Source organism: Hyperolius riggenbachi, chromosome 11 (assembly GCF_040937935.1).
Source record: "Hyperolius riggenbachi isolate aHypRig1 chromosome 11, aHypRig1.pri, whole genome shotgun sequence".
NCBI classification, from domain to species: domain Eukaryota; kingdom Metazoa; phylum Chordata; class Amphibia; order Anura; family Hyperoliidae; genus Hyperolius; species Hyperolius riggenbachi.
The window spans coordinates 126350945-126373395 of record NC_090656.1 but is presented as its reverse complement, the minus strand read 5'-3'; the positions used below and the strand labels follow the sequence as shown (position 1 = coordinate 126373395).

The 22451-nt window shown below is 43.5% G+C and overlaps 1 protein-coding gene across 1 annotated transcript in view; it reads left to right on the top strand.

The window, feature by feature from the left end:
* Positions 1-22451, top strand: part of TSPAN4 (tetraspanin 4) — a 406664-nt gene that overhangs the window by 264386 nt on the left and 119827 nt on the right. Inside the window, exon 3 of the mRNA XM_068261017.1 lies at positions 13373-13447. Within this exon, the coding sequence (XP_068117118.1) occupies positions 13373-13447 (75 nt within the window). The remainder of the gene's footprint in view (positions 1-13372; positions 13448-22451) is intronic.

Sequence of the window (22451 nt, the reverse complement as noted above, 5' to 3'; positions counted from 1 at the left end):
AAATATGTAGAATAATAATCAAGCCAGAGGTGTAGTTGTAAAAATGGACGGTTACACTAAAACTTATTGGGACAAATAAAATAAAATACAATAAATAAAAAGTCATGAAACAAGACAAAAAAAGGGTAAAAGAGAGCGGCCAAGATAAAAGAAAAACGGTACAGGAGGTATTTTAGTAAATTTTTTCCAGAACTTCATTCAGACCCTCTCAGGGCTGAGGGTTCTTATAGTTTGTATCCAGAACATTTCAAATTTTTTTAGTTTTTCGAATGCGTTTGACGAACTTGCATCAATTGAGTCAATTAGTATAATGTTGAAGAATTGTGGGTTATTGGCGTGGTGAGTGCAGAAGTGCCGTGATACGCTGTGAAGGGGGAATTTTTTAGTGATGTTTCTTTTGTGTTGTCCGATTCTGCTGCGGGCCAACTGTGTAGTCCTCCCCACGTACTGGAGTCGGCAGGGACATGAAATGAGGTAGATGACAAATTTAGATTCGCAGGTGAGGTGTTTTTTTATGGGATATTGAATACCGGTACTGGAGGACACAAAGAATGTGCAGGTGTTGATGAATTGACAGGCTGTGCAACGGTTTTTGTTGCAAGGGAAACAACCAGGCTCCTGTGTTTGAAGGGTGGTGGGTTGGTTTGGTATACGTAATTTGCTTGGCGCTAAGAGATTGCGGAGATTTGGTGCTCTCCTATATGTAATTGATGGTGTTGTGGGTAGTATAGGTCGTAGATAGGGGTCTTGCATAAGGATGTCCCATCGTTTTTTTAGGATATTGCGGATGGACAGATGTTGGGCATTGTAACGAGTGATGAATCTGGGGGGGCATGTAGTATTAGTAGGTTGTTTGGTAGTGGTATGAGGGTTGGGATGTTTGGCTCTGTATCTTGCATCTTTGATCAGTTTTTTGGGGTAATGGCGGTCTGTGAATTTTTTGGTAAGGATCTCTGATTGAATGTCAAATTGTGATTGGTCCGTGCAGTTCCTATGTATTCTTCTGTATTGACTGTAGGGGGTGTTAGTAATCCAAGGGTGGTGGTGAAAGCTATTGAAATGTATGTAGTTGTTGGCATCGACTGGTTTGAAGTATGTTTTTGTCATAATGTGATTCGATTCTATGTATAAAGTGAGATCAAGGAATTCAATGGAGGAAATGTGGTGGTGGTGTGTGAATTGGAGTCCTGCTGTATTAGAGTTGAGGTAACTGACAAAATGTGGAATGCGTGAAGCGTCGCCTTTCCAGATGAAGATTAGGTCGTCAATATACCGCTTGTATAGTACTATGTTGTCGGAAAACGGATGATGCGTGGATAGTTTAAGTACTTCCAGGAGCCCCATTGTAAGATTGGCATACGAGGAGGCGAACGAGCTCCCCATCGCGGTCCCACTCGTCTGATGGTAAATTTTATCATTAAATGTGAATATGTTGTTTTTTAAGATGAATTCTGCACATTGCAGAAGGAAGGTTTGTTGTGTAGGTGGCATGGAAGGGTTGGTGGCTAAGTAATATTGTAAGGCTTGAAGACCGAAGGAATGGGGGATATTGGTATAGAGGGAAGTGACATCGCATGTTAGCCAGACATAATCTGGCTGCCAAGCGATGCCACGTAGGAGTAGTATGAGCTGTTGTGAATCCTTGAGGAAGGAGGGCAGGGACTGTACGTGTGGCTGTAGGTGTTGGTCCAGGAATCTGGAAAGGTTGCAGGTGATGGAGTTGATACCTGATATAATGGGTCTACCGGGCGGTTTTTGTAAACTTTTATGTATTTTTGGTAAATAGTAGAAGATGGGGGTAATCGGTTGAGCGTTGATAATAAAATTTCTTTCATTTTTGGTGATGATGTTAGACAGGAAGGCATTATTGATAAGGGTTTTTAATGTAATATTTAGAGAGGGAGTTGGATCTGTAGTCAAGGTTTCGTAATGTTTGGGATTGTCGAGGAGCCTGGCTGCTTCCTCTAGGTAGTCTGCGTGATTGAGTATGACAATTCCCCCCCCCCCTTTATCTGCAGGTTTAATAATCAGGTTATGTTTTTTTTGTAGATTTTTGAGGGCGTGGGATTCACGTGGATTAAGGTTGGATTTGGCGGTGGGTAGGTCGTCCTGTAGCGTTTGTAGGTCTTTAAGAACTAAAGAGTAGAAGGTTTCAATGTAGCAGCCCTTAGAGGAAAGGCGACGCTTCACGCATTCCACATTTTGTCAGTTACCTCAACTCTAATACAGCAGGACTCCAATTCACACACCACCACCACATTTCCTCCATTAAATTCCTTGATCTCACTTTATACATAGAATCGAATCACATTATGACAAAAACATACTTCAAACCAGTCGATGCCAACAACTACATACATTTCAATAGCTTTCACCACCACCCTTGGATTACTAACACCCCCTACAGTCAATACAGAAGAATACATAGGAACTGCACGGACCAATCACAATTTGACATTCAATCAGAGATCCTTACCAAAAAATTCACAGACCGCCATTACCCCAAAAAACTGATCAAAGATGCAAGATACAGAGCCAAACATCCCAACCCTCATACCACTACCAAACAACCTACTAATACTACATGCCCCCCCAGATTCATCACTTGTTACAATGCCCAACATCTGTCCATCCGCAATATCCTAAAAAAACGATGGGACATCCTTATGCAAGACCCCTATCTACGACCTATACTACCCACAACACCATCAATTACATATAGGAGAGCACCAAATCTCCGCAATCTCTTAGCGCCAAGCAAATTACGTATACCAAACCAACCCACCACCCTTCAAACACAGGAGCCTGGTTGTTTCCCTTGCAACAAAAACCGTTGCACAGCCTGTCAATTCATCAACACCTGCACATTCTTTGTGTTCTCCAGTACCGGTATTTAATATCCCATAAAAAAACACCTCACCTGCGAATCTAAATTTGTCATCTACCTCATTTCATGTCCCTGCCGACTCCAGTACGTGGGGAGGACTACACAGTTGGCCCGCAGCAGAATCGGACAACACAAAAGAAACATCACTAAAAAATTCCCCCTTCACAGCGTATCACGGCACTTCTGCACTCACCACGCCAATAACCCACAATTCTTCAACATTATACTAATTGACTCAATTGATGCAAGTTCGTCAAACGCATTCGAAAAACTAAAAAAATTTGAAATGTTCTGGATACAAACTATAAGAACCCTCAGCCCTGAGAGGGTCTGAATGAAGTTCTGGAAAAAATTTACTAAAATACCTCCTGTACCGTTTTTCTTTTATCTTGGCCGCTCTCTTCTACCCTTTTTTTGTCTTGTTTCATGACTTTTTATTTATTGTATTTTATTTTATTTGTCCCAATAGGTTTTAGTGTAACCGTCCATTTTTACAACTACACCTCTGGCTTGATTATTATTCTACATATTTTTATGTCAAAAAGTGTAATTTGGTTTGATTGTTATGTGCTTTTTTACCAGTTGCTACAATTGTCCAGGACTACTAAGTTGATCCATATTTGGTTATTTTGTATATTATATTTATGCTTCTATTAATTTTTATGGTGCTTTTACATGTCTATTTATTCTATTAATTTTTATGTTGCTCTTACATGTCTATTGATGCTTGTGTCTTAGGACCGGGTCATAACTTTTTGGTCCACTAGATGGCAGCTAAATACTTTTACACATCAATCCCTCTGTCAAATATACTAATTTTATTCCCACTGGATCGAATCATTATATTTATTTAAATCTTGAAAAAGACCTTTGCATATTCTTTTTTACTTAATTTATTCTTTTGCCCATTTACAGCATCCAAACACCAATGAGTAGATAATGCCCCGGCCGGGATTTGAACCCTGGTCTCCCATGTCAAAGGCAGTGCCCTTAACCAGTACTCTATTCAGCTAGTACACTATTCAGCTGCACATTTGGTAACAGATTCATAGAAAAGCAGATGGTTGGCACTACAGTGAAATGGCATGCACACATCAGCTGCGACAACAGGCAGTTTGCACAGGAGGACTACACATACACCTCTTCTTTAAACCTCTTCAGCGTGCTCAAGCAACAACATCAAATGGCAAGCAAACAAAGATAGCAGGAAAGCTGGCACTGCTGCAAGTGTTCAATTTATTGTAGCAAAGATAAAGTGCAAACGTGCAGCATCTTGCAAAAAGTATAGCATGAAGAAACACATACCCTGGTGGAAGAGGCGTGGAGGATGGTGGGTGCTGGGCACAGGATGCCTGACGGCCGTTTCGCGCTAAACAGCGCTTCTACGGAGGCTGCAACACTGTTGGGCAATGGCTGCTGGTTAAATACGATTCAGAGCCAGCGTCTAGCGTCACTTCCGGTGGCAGCGCCGCCCCTACTTCCGCGTCACGTGTGCGTACGCATTGACGCGTTGCGTCAACGTACGTCACATGCGTACGAAAATCCGCGTGGCGCCTACAATGTACGCATGCCAATTAGATACATGCGTACTGCATAATTATGCATGCGACGCACACGTCAATAAGGTCGCATAGGGTGAGTGGAAACACTCACCCCAGCGGCCAAACTTGAACAGGGCCCGACCCGGCCAGACTCACACCTTGGGTGAGGAGGGGAAAAGTAGGAAAAAAAGGGAGGAAGGGAGGGTGGAGTGGGGGGTAGGGGATACAAAAGATCAGGGGATCCTGACTGGAAAAGGTGTCATAGAACCCTAAGTGTCAGTGTGGCCAAATCGTGCTCCATCCGAGTGGAAAGTCCTAAGTACAAAGCACACAGTGCTATAATAGCTAAATATAGTGCTGCTGTAGGAAATAGGAGGGGAAGGAAGGTAGGGGGGCAAAAATGAAGGGAAGTAAAATAGCCCATATCCCGTGGTGAGATGTCACCAACTGGGATAGACTAAACATGGAAGGTGAAAGAGGGAAGGTAGGCGGGTGGTTAATGTATGCTCCCACCATCTTCCAAAATATTGACAGTACAAAAGATGACAAATTGCATACAAAGCATAAAGCATCAAGGCAAACAGAACACATAATAGCATGTCATTTGCAGGGGGGTCCAGGGAACAAGGGGACAGGAGGAGGGAGAAACAACGGACACACACAGAAAGGGAAGGGAGGTTCAAGGATCAAGGAAGCAAGATAAATCTGTATGGTCGTTAAGACCTAAGGGTCCCATAGCTCCTGACTGTAGGATTAGCATAGCTTCCTCCCTTTTCAAATGTTTCTCCCTATCTCCGCCTCTAGACGGGGGTGGAACATGAATGATTCCTGCGAATTTCAATTTGTTGGGGTCATTCCCATGACTTTCTCGCATGTGTTGGATCATTCTTGGAGAACCCTTTCCAGATTTCAAGGAATTGTAGTGTTCCCTGAACCGTTCATTAATTGATCTCGTCGTCTCTCCTATATAGAACCTCCCACAGGGGCACCATATTGTGTAGACCACAAATCGCGTTTGACATGTAAAAAACGACCGCACATTTCGTCGAAGTGGGCCAATATGGAATTGGCAACCCACTCTTATCTGGCTACACGATTTGCAATGCCCACACCTATGGTTACCCCAAGGGCCACCTTCTCGTAGCCAATCACTCCCACTTGCCGTTTTAAACTCGCTTCTGCTCACCAACGAGCCTATTGTGGGTGACCTCCTAAAAGAGAATAATGGTCCCTCCGTCACCAGGGGTTTCAAGATAGGATCCCTGGTCAGAATGTCCCAATTCCTTCTAATTACCCTCTTCACATGGTCTGCCATATTGGTGTAGCCAAAGGAAAAGGGAATCTTCTGTTGCATGCTAGAGTTCGTTGTTTTCCTTCTCAAGAGGTCTGACCTCTTGATGTGATTACTTTTGTTAAAAGCCTCTTGTATATCCTGTTCCCTATATCCTCTGGCCAAAAGCCTCACTCCCAGTTACTCAGACTGCTTGCGGAAATCCGCATCATTGACGTTGTTGCGGCGCAACCTGAGGAACTGGGAGTAGGGCAAAGTGCGAGTAACGTGGGTGGGGTGAAAGCTCGACTTATGTAGTAGGGCATTACTGGCTGTGGGTTTACGGTATCCCTGAGATATCAAGCTATTCTTATGGACTATCAACTCCAGGTCAAGGAATGCGATCCTCTCTGAATGAATGTCAGCCGTAAAGGTCATATTTACAACATTACAGTTAATGTAGGATAAAAAGTTAAAAAAGGAGTCACGAGTCCCGGACCAAAATACCAAGATGTCGTCCACATACCTGGACCACATCCTGAGGCTCGCCCTGTATGGATTGTCCTCTGAATGTATAAAAAGTTCTTCCCACCATGCTAGGAATATATTGGCATATGTACAGGAGACAGCTGTCCCCATTGCGGTGCCTGCCACCTGCCAATACCATCTCCTATCAAATAAAAAAGCATTGTGGGTTAACACAAACAGAAGGCAATCACAGATAAAGTCTTTACAAACCGTAGTTTTATCAGTTTTGTCTAAAAAGTGCCTGACGGCTATGATACCCAAGGTATGAGGTATACGGCTGTAAAGACTTTCAACGTCAATGGTGGCCAAGAAATCGCCAGTATGCCATTTTAGACCCTCAAGGCCCCTAAGCACATCCATGGTGTCCCAGAGGTGAGAAGGTATTTCCTCCAATAGCGGCCTCAGGACGTGGTCCAGATACCCGGACAACCTCTCCGTGGCCGACCCCATGCCAGAAACAATGGGGCGGCCCGGGGGATTGGTCCGGGACTTGTGAACCTTGGGTATATGATACCAAATGGGCTTGGTTGGGTGGGAGGGGATAAGGCCACTTGCCAGAGAGGGGGGCAGAGCACCTACTTCTACTCCTTTCCTTAGGAGGGATCTTAATTGGTCTAAAAAGTGGTTAGTGGGATCTCTAGATAATGGCCTATAGGTGGTTATATCCTGCAACTGCCTCAAAGCCTCTTCCTGGTATTGCTTCGTGGACATGACAACGATTATTCCGCCTTTATCGGCTCTTTTAATCTGTAAGTCTGGTCTGGATCGTAACCACCTCAAAGCTTGTTTCTCTTTTGTTGTTACGTTGTCTGCCACTTTTGGGTATATTTCTGCCTTCAGCTCGCGTTCAACTACTTTTTGAAATATATCCAGGCTGGATCCTGGTTGCACCGGGAATGGCGCCACTGACCTACAAGGTCTGAACTTAGGAGGTTGGGCCTCATTTCGGTTGGCTCCAATCGTCATGCTGTCCTCTAATTCGCATAACAGCTCAAGGTTCCTGAGGTCTTGTTCATCCCAAGCGAACTGAGGGCTAAAACCCAGGGGGCCCACTTGTGAGTTGCCCCAACCCATATTTGTCGGCTTAGTGTCCGTTTGGTCCTGTTTGGCAAAGTGTAGCTGTATGTTCAGGCGTCTGACGTTTTTATAAAGGTCCACCTTGAACTTTGGAAAATCAAAATTCGTGCTCAGAGAATAGTTTAATCCTTTTTGGAGTAAGGGTACCGTGCCTTCGGGGAGGTCCTCTTTGGAAAGATTGAGAATCTCCAATGGTTCTGGGGTTCCCCCTGTTAGATTTAATGCCTTTTCCATTTCGGTTCCCTCGGGGGCTTTCTGTCCTCCCAGGATAGTCGCTTGCCTTTCCTTGACTGTTTTGGTTTTGCTCCTCCCCCTCCTTGTGCGCCGCCTAAAGGGCGATCCGTTTTATTTGTATCTGAGTTGGATGGATCAACAGGTCTAGCCTCCTCGTCACTGGACTCAGTATCCGTTGTCCAATGCCCCTTGCCCTTCTTGGGCACTCCCCGTCTGGCTCCCTTTTGCCAGGAGAAGAATTTTTTGAGGGCGTAGTCCTCCTTATCTCTTTGAAATTTTCTTAGTTTGCGTTCCTTTATGTTGTCTTGCACTACAGAGCACTTTTTGTCGATTTTCTTCAAGATCTTCATATACTGCGATCTCTCCACTAGATTCTCATACTGCCTTTTCGCTGTCTCAATCTCTTTGAGAGTTTTACTGTGCTCTTCCTTTGTACGTTCCAGGACGATGTCTTGTAGGTTTGTTGCATGCAACAAGTACGCATCTTGCCATTTCCTTACGAATTTATCATCGTCCTGGTATTCTGAGGGCTCTACATATCTGCGGAAGCCACGTGCTGTCATCTGATCATCTTTGTACTGTTGGAGAGTGGTCACAGTCCAAAAACGCTTCACCTCCTTCTCACTCAATCTTTCCAAGTTCGATACAATAACCCTAGCACCCACCGTTTTATTAGACTTGGTAGTATTGGCAGATGTTTTGAAAAAAATCTTGACGTCATTTCTGCCGTCCTCCACTATTGTGCATGCCTGCTCATCTTCGCTTGAAGGCGTGTCATCATCTGAATTAAATTGCACATCACAGTCCTGTCCGGATACTGTCGACATCACTGTGTGCTCAAACCTGACAAGTAGGAAGTAGATTCATAGAAAAGCAGATGGTTGGCACTACAGTGAAATGGCATGCACACATCAGCTGCGACAACAGGCAGTTTGCACAGGAGGACTACACATACACCTCTTCTTTAAACCTCTTCAGCGTGCTCAAGCAACAACATCAAATGGCAAGCAAACAAAGATAGCAGGAAAGCTGGCACTGCTGCAAGTGTTTAATTTATTGTAGCAAAGATAAAGTGCAAACGTGCAGCATCTTGCAAAAAGTATAGCATGAAGAAACACATACCCTGGTGAGAAGAGGCGTGGAGGATGGTGGGTGCTGGGCACAGGATGCCTGACGGCCGTTTCGCGCTAAACAGCGCTTCTACGGAGGCTGCAACACTGTTGGGCAATGGCTGCTGGTTAAATACTATTCAGAGCCAGCGTCTAGCGTCACTTCCGGTGGCAGTGCCGCCCCTACTTCCGCGTCACGTGTGCGTACGCATTGACGCGTTGCATCAACGTACGTCACATGCGTACGAAAATCCGCGTGGCGCCTACAACGTACGCATGCCAATTAGATACATGCGTACTGCATAATTATGCATGCGACGCACACGTCAATAAGGTCGCATAGGGTGAGTGGAAACACTCACCCCAGCGGCCAAACTTGAACAGGGCCCGACCCGGCCAGACTCACACCTTGGGTGAGGAGGGGAAAAGTAGGAAAAAAAAGGGGAGGAAGGGAGGGTGGAGTCTGGCCAAGGTGTGAGTCTGGCTGGGTCGGGCCCTGTTCAAGTTTGGCCGCTGGGGTGAGTGTTTCCACTCACCCTATGCTATCTTATTGACGTGTGCGTCGCATGCATAATTATGCAGTACGCATGTATCTAATTGGCATGCGTACGTTGTAGGCGCCACGCGGATTTTCGTACGCATGTGACGTACGTTGACGCAACGCGTCAATGCGTACGCACACGTGACGCGGAAGTAGGGGCGGCGCTGCCGCCGGAAGTGACGCTAGACGCTGGCTCTGAATAGTATTTAACCAGCAGCCATTGCCCAACAGTGTTGCAGCCTCCGTAGAAGCGCTGATTAGCGCGAAACGGCCGTCAGGCATCCTGTGCCCAGCACCCACCATCCTCCACGCCTCTTCTCACCAGGGTATGTGTTTCTTCATGCTATACTTTTTGCAAGATGCTGCACGTTTGCACTTTATCTTTGCTACAATAAATTGAACACTTGCAGCAGTGCCAGCTTTCCTGCTATCTTTGTTTGCTTGCACATTTGGTAACCATGATACCTGTATCCGCCCCCAACTACCCAATACACCGAACACAGGCGGCGAGAGCCCATTGGCTACTCACAAGCCCGCCCTAACCCCACCCACCCTTCCCAAAAACCCAATTCACTGAACACAGGTGGCGAGAGCCAATTGGCTGCTCGCACACTCACCCTAACCCCGCCCACCAAATACCTCCAATACATCTAATTGGCCCTTTTAGCAAGAACCTGTATATATAAGGAGCTGAGCGTCCTCACCACTTCACTGAGGCGCTACACCTGCTATTGCTGAAATTCTGGTGAGTTCTTTATGTTATTTTATTTGCACACTTTACCCTGTATTTCTGGCCCCCTGTTCTCTTCTCAATGCTCTATTACCCATTACTCTTGCTGACATATACCCTTTTCCATTACCAATACCACTCATTGCAAATCTGTGTAAAATAACACCCCATAGCCCATTACTATCACGAGCACCATAGCCTCTACCCCCTATTGTCTACTTGCACACCCAACTCTTTTATGCCATCTCCATGAAGCTATTTATTTCATATGGTATGCTTTATGATATGCAATATATTAATATGCAAATTTGTAGAATTTACTATAGCATAATGTACTGTCTCTTGTCTACAGTCTTGTCCCCATTTTTATTGCCTGATGAAGCGGGCTGGGCCTGCGAAACGCGTTGCACTGTTTTGGGGTACTAATTAATAAATGTGACTACTATTCAGACAGTCTTTCGTGTCTGCTTTATGGAGGTAAGTCCACCACTTCCTCCCAGCAAATTTTAAAGTTTTTATCCACTTTTATCCTGCTGGCGCCTCTGTTCTCCTACTGCTATACCGTGTCCACCCCTGGTGGAGGGGTGATCTACCCCCTTTCGCATCTACAGAGAGCGACTTCTTATCCCTGAGTGAGGACAGGTCTAATCTCCTCACCTGCCTATACAGTGGTTGCCTGTGTGGTAACCCATGTTTGTGAGTATAATTTTCTCACGATAACCTTTACTTCATTTATGCTTAACATACTACACTATATTGGGCTCTCGGTTTCTCTACACTTTATCACTCGGCCTTGCTTCAGGCAATGGGGTAGGTCGCAGCTCCAGAAAAAGAGGTACACATCTGGAGGTCTTCCACATGTGCACTCCCCTATGAAGGGGTGGAAATCACTGAGAAGGGGTAGAAGGGGCCCGTAGACATATACCTGTGTTTCTTATGGTATAGAACAGTATTCGGTAATAAAGTAAGATACTAAAAATTCCTACCTTAAAGGAGTCACATGTAAGGTAGCGATAAAAACTTCTCAAATTTTATCTAAGGCACAATTGACAATTGTGTTTCATGGCCACAGCCGCTTCCTAAGGTAATGGGTAATAATGTCAATTTCTGGGCGCCAGAACTTGACTCCTTTAAAGAGACTCCGTAACAAAAATTGCATCCTGTTTTTTATCATCCTACATGTTCCAAAAGCTATTCTAATGTGTTCTGGCTTACTGCAGCACTTTCTACTATGACAGTCTCTGTAATAAATCAATGTATCTTTCCCCTGTCAGACTTGTCGGCCTGTGTCTGGAAGGCTGCCAAGTTCTTCAGTGTTGTGGTTCTGCTATGAACTCACCCTTCCTGGCCCCTATATGCACACTGCCTGTGTATTATTTAGATAAGAGAGAAGCTGCTCTAATCAGCTGGATAAATCGTCCTCTGAGCTGGCTGGGCTTTCACATACTGAGGAATTACAAACAAGGGCAAAGCTGTTTGCAGGAAGAAAAGAGCAGCCTGAAACTTCAGTGCATGGGGGAAAGAAACACACAAATGATCTCTTGAGATTCAAAAGGAATGCTGTATACAGCCTGCTTGTGTATGGATGTATTTTCTATGTGTGGACATACTGTACATCAACCTACTTCCTATTTTGGTGGCCATTTTGTTTGTTTACAAACAAACTTTTAAAAACAGTTTTTAACCACTTTTAATGCGGCGGGGAGCGGCGAAATTGTGACAGAGGGTAATAGGAGATGTCCCCTAACGCACTGGTATGTTTACTTTTGAACGATTTTAACAATACAGATTCTCTTTAAGGTAGGAATTTTTAGAATCTTACTTTATTACTGAATACTGTTCTATACCATAAGAAACACAGGTATATGTCTACGGGCGCCTCCTACCCCTGCTCAGTAGTTGGAGACAAATTACACAATTTATTTTATAATAATAATCTAATTTACTCTCAAAACAACATTGCACAACTTCAGATAAGTTCCAGTAGAGGTTTTCATAAATCAAATCCTTTACGCAATGAATGCACAACTGAATGACTTCAACTTTAGACTGGTCCCTTCTCCAACCTGCAATTTACTAGGCCGATATAACTCTAACAGAAGGATTAAAGGGAACCTGAAGTGAGAGGGATATGGAGGCTGATATTTATTTTCTTTAAAACCATGTAAATCACCTGGCTGTCCTACTGATCCTCTTATTCTTTTAGCTATAGACCCTAAACAAGCATGCAGAACAGATTGAACTCTGAGTAGATCAGCTATATGCTTGTTTCAGGTGTTTGATCCAGACACTTAATACGGCCAAAGAGATCAGTAAGACTGTCAGGCAACTGGCATTAAAAGGAAATAAATACTTCAGCCCCCATAACACTCTCATTACAGGCAATTAAGTCACAGGTCCAGAATAGGAATGCAGATGCTTTGACTCTGACTCCACTGGCTGCAAGCGATGCAAGTGTGTTGCTCAAAAGCTGCTAAAGCCAAAAGCTCAGCATGACAACCAAGCAGATGGTATTGGTTGTGAGGGAATGAGGGTAGTAGCCTCTGCATACCTCCCACTTAACCACTTCAGGACATCACAGGAAGTAAGTGGTGAGCAATTGTAAGATATTAGCCTACTAAGAGAAAACTAGCCAGGCAACAGAGGTTTTGCTATACCTACCCTCTATGTCCTGTCACTTGGTATGTGCACATTGTTGTGTGCATGTGTGCCCCTGTTAGCGGGCTTACACTCTTGGATGGGAATATGTGCACATGTACGCGCATCACCATCACCTATTCTATTTGTACATTTTAGATCATGCGATTTTGAGACAGGATTTTTAGCTACAGAAGCCTTATTTGCTACATAAAAAGTTGCCCTCTACCTAGCATTCATTTGTTATATATTTTGAAAACCTATGGTAAAGAAAAGTCAGAGCCTATCAAACCTGCCAAAGCCCTTCTGGAACCTCCACCTGCATTGCCACGGCCTGCCCCAGCTCATCTGGCACCAGTTAGGCCGCAGCTGCTGAGCTGGGGGCGGATAGTGCCCAAGCAGATGGGAGTAGCCAGAGACTCAGTGGAGATTTTGAAAAAGACTCACCACATCTGCAATTCTGAGGGGGATAGTGCGATCACCTGCTGAAAGGAATTATGGCCCATCAGGTAAGTATTTAACCCTGATACCCCCACAGACCCGTCTTTTTTAACTTTAGGTCATCTTTAAGATCTGCGCCTGCATTTGTCTTGTAACTGCTCGTTATATAGATTTGTTTTGTTGAGGCAAGGCTGCCGTCAATAGGTGACCATTATTATTCCACACACTTGCGCGTTGACCTCCTTTACAAAGGCTCTTGTAGTCTCTACAATGTCATGCATTCTGCTCTGTGTATTCTGCATGAAATTACGGCACTGATGTAGGCATTAATGTACAGAGCAGATAATAAATATCCTTGTTTTTCTTTTCCTTTCCAGTTCTTTATCCTGCTGCTGATCATTTTCTTGCTGGAGCTCATTGTGGTCACCCTTTTCTTTATTTACACTGACAAGGTAAGTCTTGTTGAATGGCATCAATCCACTCTGCTGTTATACTGCAGTTATTAACTTACAGGAGCGCTGCTGTGAAAAGGTTATTGGCTGATACACGTGTCCCTTGGAAGAGCAGAAGCGAGCGCACAAGTGCTTTGTCCTTTTAAACATTGAATCAATGGAGCATGTTAACATACTGTCAATGTCTGCTCATAAATACAAATACATGTATATTATTTTAAAAGAGTTTAACAACTGTGGAAAAGTAATTAGTTAATCGTGTTTTCCATGAGTGATGTTATTTATTCTCAGTTGGATTGTGGAAGCCTGCTTGGATGGATAGAGTGTTATTTGAAAGTCTCTATTGAATGATTATACTGCTACAATGTAGATTAGATTGTAATGAGGTCCAAGAAGTTCTGTTCTCACATAAGCAGCATTGTATTGTGATGACGTTTATAAAGTAAAGTAGACACTTGTTTTCAGGTAGGTAGAACCATTTGTTAAAGGGTAACGGCAATTATTCTAAATGCAGCTTTCAAACAGGGGCATAACTACGAGAAATGGCTGCGATTCCGGGGTCACAATGCTGTAGCTCCAAGCTTTCTTAGGGCCTAATTCACTAAAACAAATAGCATGCCTTAGCAGAGTTAACACGCCTTATCAGAGTTAACCCGCCTTAACAGAGTTAACATGTCTTATCAGCGTTAACATCCTTTATCAGAGTAGCATAGCAAGCACTACGAACTTATGCTAATTGGCAATGACGAGCGCTCCATTCATCTTGCCCTGAGCCCCTGCGGGTTCAATCAATTTAAAGGACATTATTCCCGCACTTTGGCTCAATAGGCTGCCTGTCACTTGACAGGAAACTTGACAGGCAGCCTTTTGGGCAAATCAAAGTGCAGGGATAATGTCCTTTAAAGTGACCCGCAGGGGCTCGGGGCAGGACAAGTGGAGCTCTCGTCATTGCCAATTAGCAGGCATAAGTTTGTAGCGCTCGCTATGCTACTCTGATAAGGTGTGCTTACTCTGATAAGGCGTGTTAACCCCGATAAGGCATGTTAACTCTGATAAAGCATGCTATTTGTCTTAGTGAATCAAGCCCTTAGAGTGCAGAGAGTTGGGGGAGAGGTGGGGTAGGAGCATGAAGGGGCAGGATACTGATGGCAAAGGGGCCATTAATATGGTAGGGAAGGGGCGTTCCTAACGCCAGAAGGGGCGTTCTGCAGGTGTGCCACTCCTGAAAAGGGCACCCCTTCCCTGCTCCAGCCAGCGAGAAGCTGCTTGTCTGCAAATTTTTTTTTTTGGGGGGGGGGGGCAGAGGAGAGAGAAGGGGGAGCAGAGAGCAGCACAGAGAGGACACACAGGCATGCCATTGAGCATAGAACATGCCTCTGTGTCCCATTTCTAATTTAAAACCCACCTTGGGTACACTTTATGGTAGCCATACACTACCCATGGCCCACTCATCCTTCTGATTTGGTAATTTTATCGAATTGGAAGAGAATTGGTGCTGCAACATGGCCACCGGCTCGTTCTTTCAATTGATTTTCATCCGGAATCAGTCAAAGGTATCAAACAGACATGCTAGAAAATCACAGTAATTGCATTCAATATTGTGATGACTGACGAACCCAACAGGCCCCCAGCCAGCGTTCTCCCGGCACGACTCCTGGCCTTTTCTGGTGTCCGCCGTCACAGCGAGAACCTGTACCACGTGGTTTATATTCATCCTGAGTGAGTGACCATTTTGACTTTACTTCTACACAAAACATGCAATCAAACCAAAAATCGCTCCAAAATACAAAATCGCTATCACACAAAATGACTTGCATAGATCACTCGGGGACTGCAGGTTCAAACAGGTACACACTCCTGTGCAATTATTATTTATTGGCAAAGGTATAATTCACATACATTTTAATCATGCTGAATGCTGTTCAATGCTGAATGCCGTCGCTAGCTCCAAAGATCTGTAGCAAGTGCTAGAGATCTATTGCGCGGTGCCCCAGATGTTCCCCGGCATGATCGCGGCTGTACTTGCTCACCTTCTCCCAGTCTGGCTGCTTGCTTCCATCACCACACCTACACTCTGATGCGCCCACACCCATTTTTCGGTGTGTCACGCTACGCGCACCACCGCGGTGCCCATAAGTGCCCTGGATCTTTTAGTATCCTAGTAACTCCACTGTGCATTGATTATTTATTTTATTTTTTTTCATGATTTTAAAATCAGTGTTTCATCCCGCTTTAATGGCGTTTAGTCGAAAATTCTTCAAATTTGAAAATCTCCAATCAGTAGGGAAGCATACAGTATATGGATGCTAGCAAATCAAACACACTACCTGCCAATTAGTTATGCTGGGAATACACGTTAAGTTTTTACTTTAGATAGATGGGTTCGATAGATAAATTCCAACCTGTCGGATCTGGTCGATTCTACTTTCGTTTCTATTCTCCTCATTCAAGTGAATGTAATTGATAAGAAAAGATAAGGAATCGAGAGGGGAATCGAGCAGTGAATCGAGAGTAGAATCTATCGAAAGCGAAAACGACGGCAAAAACGAACGCAAAAACGCATCATGTATTCCCGGCATTAGGCAAGAGCTGTGTTGATCAGCTAGTGAAATTGGTGGACGACTGGCATGTTTGACTTGCTTAGCATCAGCCTGTTCCGGCCGAGCACATATTGCAAGATAAGTGGGTTTTTCTGCTCAGCACTGTATATGAAATAGGTGAAAACACGAAACCGGTTTACTTTAAAAGCGGATGGTGAAATTCATTCAGTAGAACTTTTTTTTCTGAGCCACAATGGCTGATCGTAAAGCCCAGTCTAGTGCAGTAGTACTGAGGGAACGCTCATAAACCTTGTTAAATATTTCCTGCCTGTCACGGCTGTGGAACACGCATCCTCTATTCATTTGCAGATATAATTATAGCATAAAATAGCACACGTCCCTCTTGTGGCATTCTCCCGAACAACCAAAAATGCAGACCTCACAGTACTCTATGAAAGATGAGAGGCGTCTAAACAACAATTAGTACACAAATTGGAAAAAAGTGATACAGTTAAATATTTCCGCCTTGTGTATATACATCAGAAATGGATTTCACCCAAGGGCAAAAAGGTTTCATTCCGGCTTTATGGTCTCTATTGTTCTAGTGTGACAGTAGCACAACGTGACACTCAGTACATCACATCCCGTACAGAGATGTGACTGCTTGGTTTCCACACATGATGAAGTGTCTGGTGTAACCCGCCATCGTCAGCCAGGGTTTTAAGGTTCTGCGCAATCTATGTCCTGGCTTGACATCATCAAATAGGTGTTAAGTTCCTTTGTTTGCACTTTGGCATGGTACATATGTCAGCACAGTGAAAATAGCTTTCATCTGTCGCATGCTATTATAAAGCAGCAAGTCTGCAGTGAGCACTAACCAATCCTCCTGCCTGGCAGGCTGTGACACCATAAACCCATACATTACACAGCAGTGAGGACCTCTCCAGCTCCCGGGTCCTCATGCCTGCAGGTAAATTGATGTTGTTGTTTTTCCTCTGCAATTTTTTTTTTTTTCAAGCAACATTCTTTGTTTGCAAAGTAATTATCAAGCTGGCATTAGTCAAACAGAGAGACGTAAGTGGCTGATCTGCATAAATTCAGCAGAGCTCAGGGAAACGGTAATAAGTCCCGTATTCACAGGATACAAATAAGGAAAATTGTCAGTTTAAGGCTGATTGAGCATCATCAAACAAAAATGTATTATAATACATGTGCACAGTCAGCATGCACTGAATACCACACCTACGCACTGAACTTGTGCGGCTTTGATGACTTCTACATGGGGCCGCTTGTAGAATAATGGCAGAATTCTATTACAAACATCTCTTTTACACCTTAGTGATTTTCCTGCCCATTTCACAATTTCAGTTCTTTACAATCGACCAATTAAAATATTGCTCCGGGTGATTTTATGGATACTCTCTGTTCCCACTGGCCATGCTGGGAGCTTCTGTAATATTTCATAAGTAAGTAAAACACTAAAAACACACAGTGTAAGATGCCCAGGCTTGATATAATCAGAATTATCCTCCAGTCCAGTACTTTTAATAAAGTAAGGAATGAGGATCTGCATAAAGACATTATAGCTGCTGCTTCTATATTTCTGTGATAATGTTAAATGAATTGTGCAGCCTGAAAGTTGTCTACGCTAGCACATATCAATGTGTTGGAATACATCTAGTATTTAATATGTAACCTACTTCTGCTGCATACAGGATTTATCTTGCGCCTCTTCCTCTTTCTGAAACTCCCTCCTCAGTTTGACACTTGCCAACCTCTGCTATCACCAGGGAAGAAGTTGGAAGCCTTTCCAAATTCATTTAAAATAGGCACCCTGTAATTTGGGCACAGGATCCTGCCATAAACTTTTTCCAATAGATAGAATATCAGTAGTGTTACTGATATTCTTTTATCGGCTTTCCTAATTTATAACATACACTAACTCTTCCCTATCCATAACACTATCTTTCTATCTACGCCTAACACTAACTCTTCCAACCTACCCCTAACACCAACCTCACCGTACCTACAAATAACATTAACATTTAGAGGACTGTTCTGCAGCCAATCCCAGGATACATAGTAGCTGAATCCCGAGTGCCCGATAGCTCACCCCTGTCACCCCCTGCTGGCATCTGGCGTTCGACTACATGATAGCCTAACCTTGGTACCCAAGGAACTCTGAGTGCCACTTACACCTAACGCTATCTCCACTAGTATCTGGAGCTCAGCTACATAATAGCCAAACTCCAGGTGCTGCTTACTAGCACCCAAATTACTTGGTTGGCGCCACCATAGCCACAAATTACATACTGGTTTATGGCGTTGCCCTGCTTTGACCTCTTCTGCTACTTCAAGTCATATTGCATGTGGGCACTCCTGCTATCACATACAGAGAGCTTTCCTCTGAAGTTGTCTGGCATTGAGAGATTACGGTGAGGTTCAGCAAGTCATGCTGGTTAAGTAATCCAGAATTGACAGCTGTACTTTGTATTGGTACCTGATTGATAGCTACATTACCTGGGAGCTGTAATGAGAGGGATATGAATATTGTCTTTATTTATTTATTTAATTATCACTTGCTTGTCTTTTTTCCTTTTTTTTTTACTAGTTTTTTTTTTTTTTTTAAAGAGTACATTTTAACCACTTTACCCCCGGCGGTACGAATTTCTCCGTCCCTTGTTCCATCCTTTCACCACCAGGGACGGAGAAATCCGTACCTTCCGCTCTACCGCCGCTGTCCGCGCTCCCGCCGCTCGTGCGCACGCACCCGCCGCTCGTGCACGCCACCGCCCGCTCGCCCAGAGATCAATGAACAGGAAAATCCATTCCCGTTCGTTGATCTAAGCCCCCGCAATGATGCTTCTATTAGATACAGCGCGATCATTGTGATTCTCCCAGCCTCCTACTGCTTCCTGTAAGCGTCCTTCCGGACGCTTACAGGTCGCATGTAAACAGACTCACTGTGGCCATCTTGTGGCCGAATAGTAAACTACACCCTAAAGCATTTTACACATACAATTACATTGGATTACACAATAAATTAACTCATTACCTCCCACACTCCCCAATTTTTTTTTTTTTTTGTAATGTAAAAAAAACAAAACAAAAATACAATAAAAAAAAAAAACATAAATAGTTACCTTCGGGACTGAACTTTTTAAATATTTATGTCAAGAGGGTATAACACTGTTACTTTATAAACTATGGGCTTGTAATTAGGGATGGACGCAAAACTGAAAAAAAAAATGCACCTTTATTTCCAAATAAAATATTGGCGCCAAACATTGTGATAGGGACATAATTTAAACGGTTTTATAACCGAGACAAATGGGCAAATACATTTCATGGGTTTTAATTACAGTAACATGCATTATGTAAAAACTATAATGGCCGAAAACTGAAAAATAATATTTTTTTCCCACATTTTTTCCTATTTTCCCATTAAAACACATTTAGAATAAAATAATTCTTGGCATAAGGTCCCACCTAAAGAAAGCCTAATTGGTGGCGAAAAAAACAAGATATAGTTCATTTAATTGCGATAAGTAATAATAAAGTTATAGACGAATGAATGGATGGAGCGCTGAAAGGTGAAAATTGCTCTGGAGTTCAAGGGGTAAAACCCCTCAGTGGGGAAGTGGTTAAGACAGTGGGACAGTTGACTATACTATGTGAAGCACTGTGGAGGATGTCATCGCTGTATAAATTATAGATGAAAAATAAACAATTTACTGAAAGAGAAAATATAATTATTACTTTAAATGGCAACATTGCTTGACCGACACTCTACCATTTATTTCTGTACTGGAAACTTTCTCTGTGCTTATTCTTTTAGATAAACATCCAATTTTATTTTATAGCTATTATGTAGTTCTGATGGAAAACTAATCCATACTTTCAATGTACTTGAAGAACCTTTTCTTACAACCTCATGAGGTATCCTTGAGTCTTTTCTAGTGAACATATAATGAAACACCTTATTACTATATTTTCTGTATTAGCACTTTATATATTTATAACAAGTGATCAAATCTCCTCTTAATTTCCACTTCTTATGGATAGATAAGTTACCCTTCCCCATCATCTGAGCCTATCCATATCCTCCCCCATCTCCCATACATAATCATATCTTCCCCCATCTCCCATACCTAACCAAATCTTTCCCCTTCTCCCATGCATTATCATAGCTTCCCCCATCTCCCATGCATAATCATATCCTCCCCCCATCTCCCATGCATAATCATATCTTCCCCCATCTCCCATGCATTATCATAGCTTCCCCCATCTCCCATGCATAATCATATCCTCCCCCATCTCCCATGCATAATCATATCTTCCTTCATCTCCCATGCATAATCATATCTTCCCCCATCTCCCATGCATAATCATATCTTCCCTCATCTCCCATGCATAATCATATCCTCGCCCATCTCCCATGCATAATCATATCCTCCCCCATCTCCCATGCATAATAATATCCTCCCCCATCTCCCATGCATAATCATATCTTCCCCCATCTCCCATGCATAATCATATCCTCCCCCATCTCCCATGCAGAAACATATCCTCCCCCATCTCCCATGCATAATCATATCCTCCCCCCCCATCTCCCATGCATAATCATATCCTCCCCCATCTCCCATGCATAATCATATCTTCCCCCATCTCCCATGCATAATCATATCCTCCCCCATCTCCCATGCATAATCATATCCTCCCCCATCTCCCATGCATAATCATATCCTCCCCATCTCCCATGCATAATCATATCCCCCCCCATCTCCCATGCATAATCATATCCTCCCCCATCTCCCATGCATAATCATATCTTCCCCCATCTCCCATGCATAATCATATCCTCCCCCATCTCCCATGCATAATCATATCCCCCCCCATCTCCCATGCATAATCATATCTTCCCCCATCTCCCATGCATAATCATATCTTCCCCCATCTCCCATGCATAATCATATCCTCCCCCATCTCCCATGCATAATCATATCTTCCCCCATCTCCCATGCATAATCATATCTTCCCCCATCTCCCATGCATAATCATATCTTCCCCCATCTCCCATGCATAATCATATCCTCCCCCATCTCCCATGCATAATCATATCCTCCCCCATCTCCCATGCATAATCATATCTGCCCCCATCTCCCATGCATAATCATATCTTCGCCCATCTCCCAGGCATAATCATATCCTCACCCATCTCCCATACCTAACCAAATCTTTCCCCTTCTCCCATGCATTACCATATCTTTTGCCACCTTCAGTGCCTAACTATATAATTTCCCCATCTCTCGTGCCTAACCGTATCTTACCCCATCTCCCATGCCTAACTGTATTATTATTATTTAGTATTTATATAGCGCCAACATCTTCTGCAGCAATGTACAGAGTATATAGTCTTGACACTTAACTGTCCCTCAGAGGTGCTCATAATCCAATCCCTACCATAGTCAAATGTTTATATCATGTAGTTTATGTATTGGAGTCTAGAGCAAATATTTAGGGGGAAGCCAATGAACTTATTTGTATGTTTTCGGGCTGTGTGAGGAAACCAAAGTGCCCAGAGGAAACCCAAGCACACCCCTGGCTGAGATTCGAATCAGGGACCCAGCGCTGCAAGGTGAGAGCTCTAATTACTATGCCACCGTGCTACCCAATATCTTTCCCCATCTCCTATCCCTAGCCATATCTTTTACCATCTCTTGTGCATTACCATATCTTTACCCATCTCCCCTGCCTAATCATATTTTCCTCCAGTCTCCCATGCCTAACCATATCTCTTCCCATCTTCCATGCATAACTTTATGTTCTCTTATCTCCCATGCCTAACAATAACTTTCCCTATCTCCTGTGGCTAACCATATCTACCTCCATTTCCTATGCATGACCATGTTGTCCCCTATCTCCTGTGCATAACCATATCTCCCCCATATCTTCTGTGCCTAACTATATATTCCCCATCTGCCTAGCATAACTGTATTTTCACCCATCACCTGTGCCTGACCCATACTGAAATTCTTTCCTTACCACTGCCCTCCCAATAGCCATAACTTTAAAGTGAACCTGAGGTGAGAGTGATATTAAAGCTGCCATATTTATTTCCTTTTAAGCAATACCATTTGTCTGGCTTCTCAGCTGATCCTCTGCCTCTAAAACTTTCAGCCATAAACCCTGAATGAGCATGCAGCAGCTCAGGTGATTTTGACAATATTATCAGAACTGACCAGCTTAGCTGCATGCTTTTTTTCTGGTGTTATGTTCAGTCACTACTGCAGCCAAATAGATCAACAGGGCTGCCAGGCAACTGGTATTGTTTAAAAGGAAATAAATATGGCAGCCTCCATATCACATCACCTCTGGTTCACTTTAAAGGATACCCAAGGTGACTTGATGAGATAGACATGGCTATGTACAGTGCCTAACACACAAATAACTATGCTTGTTTT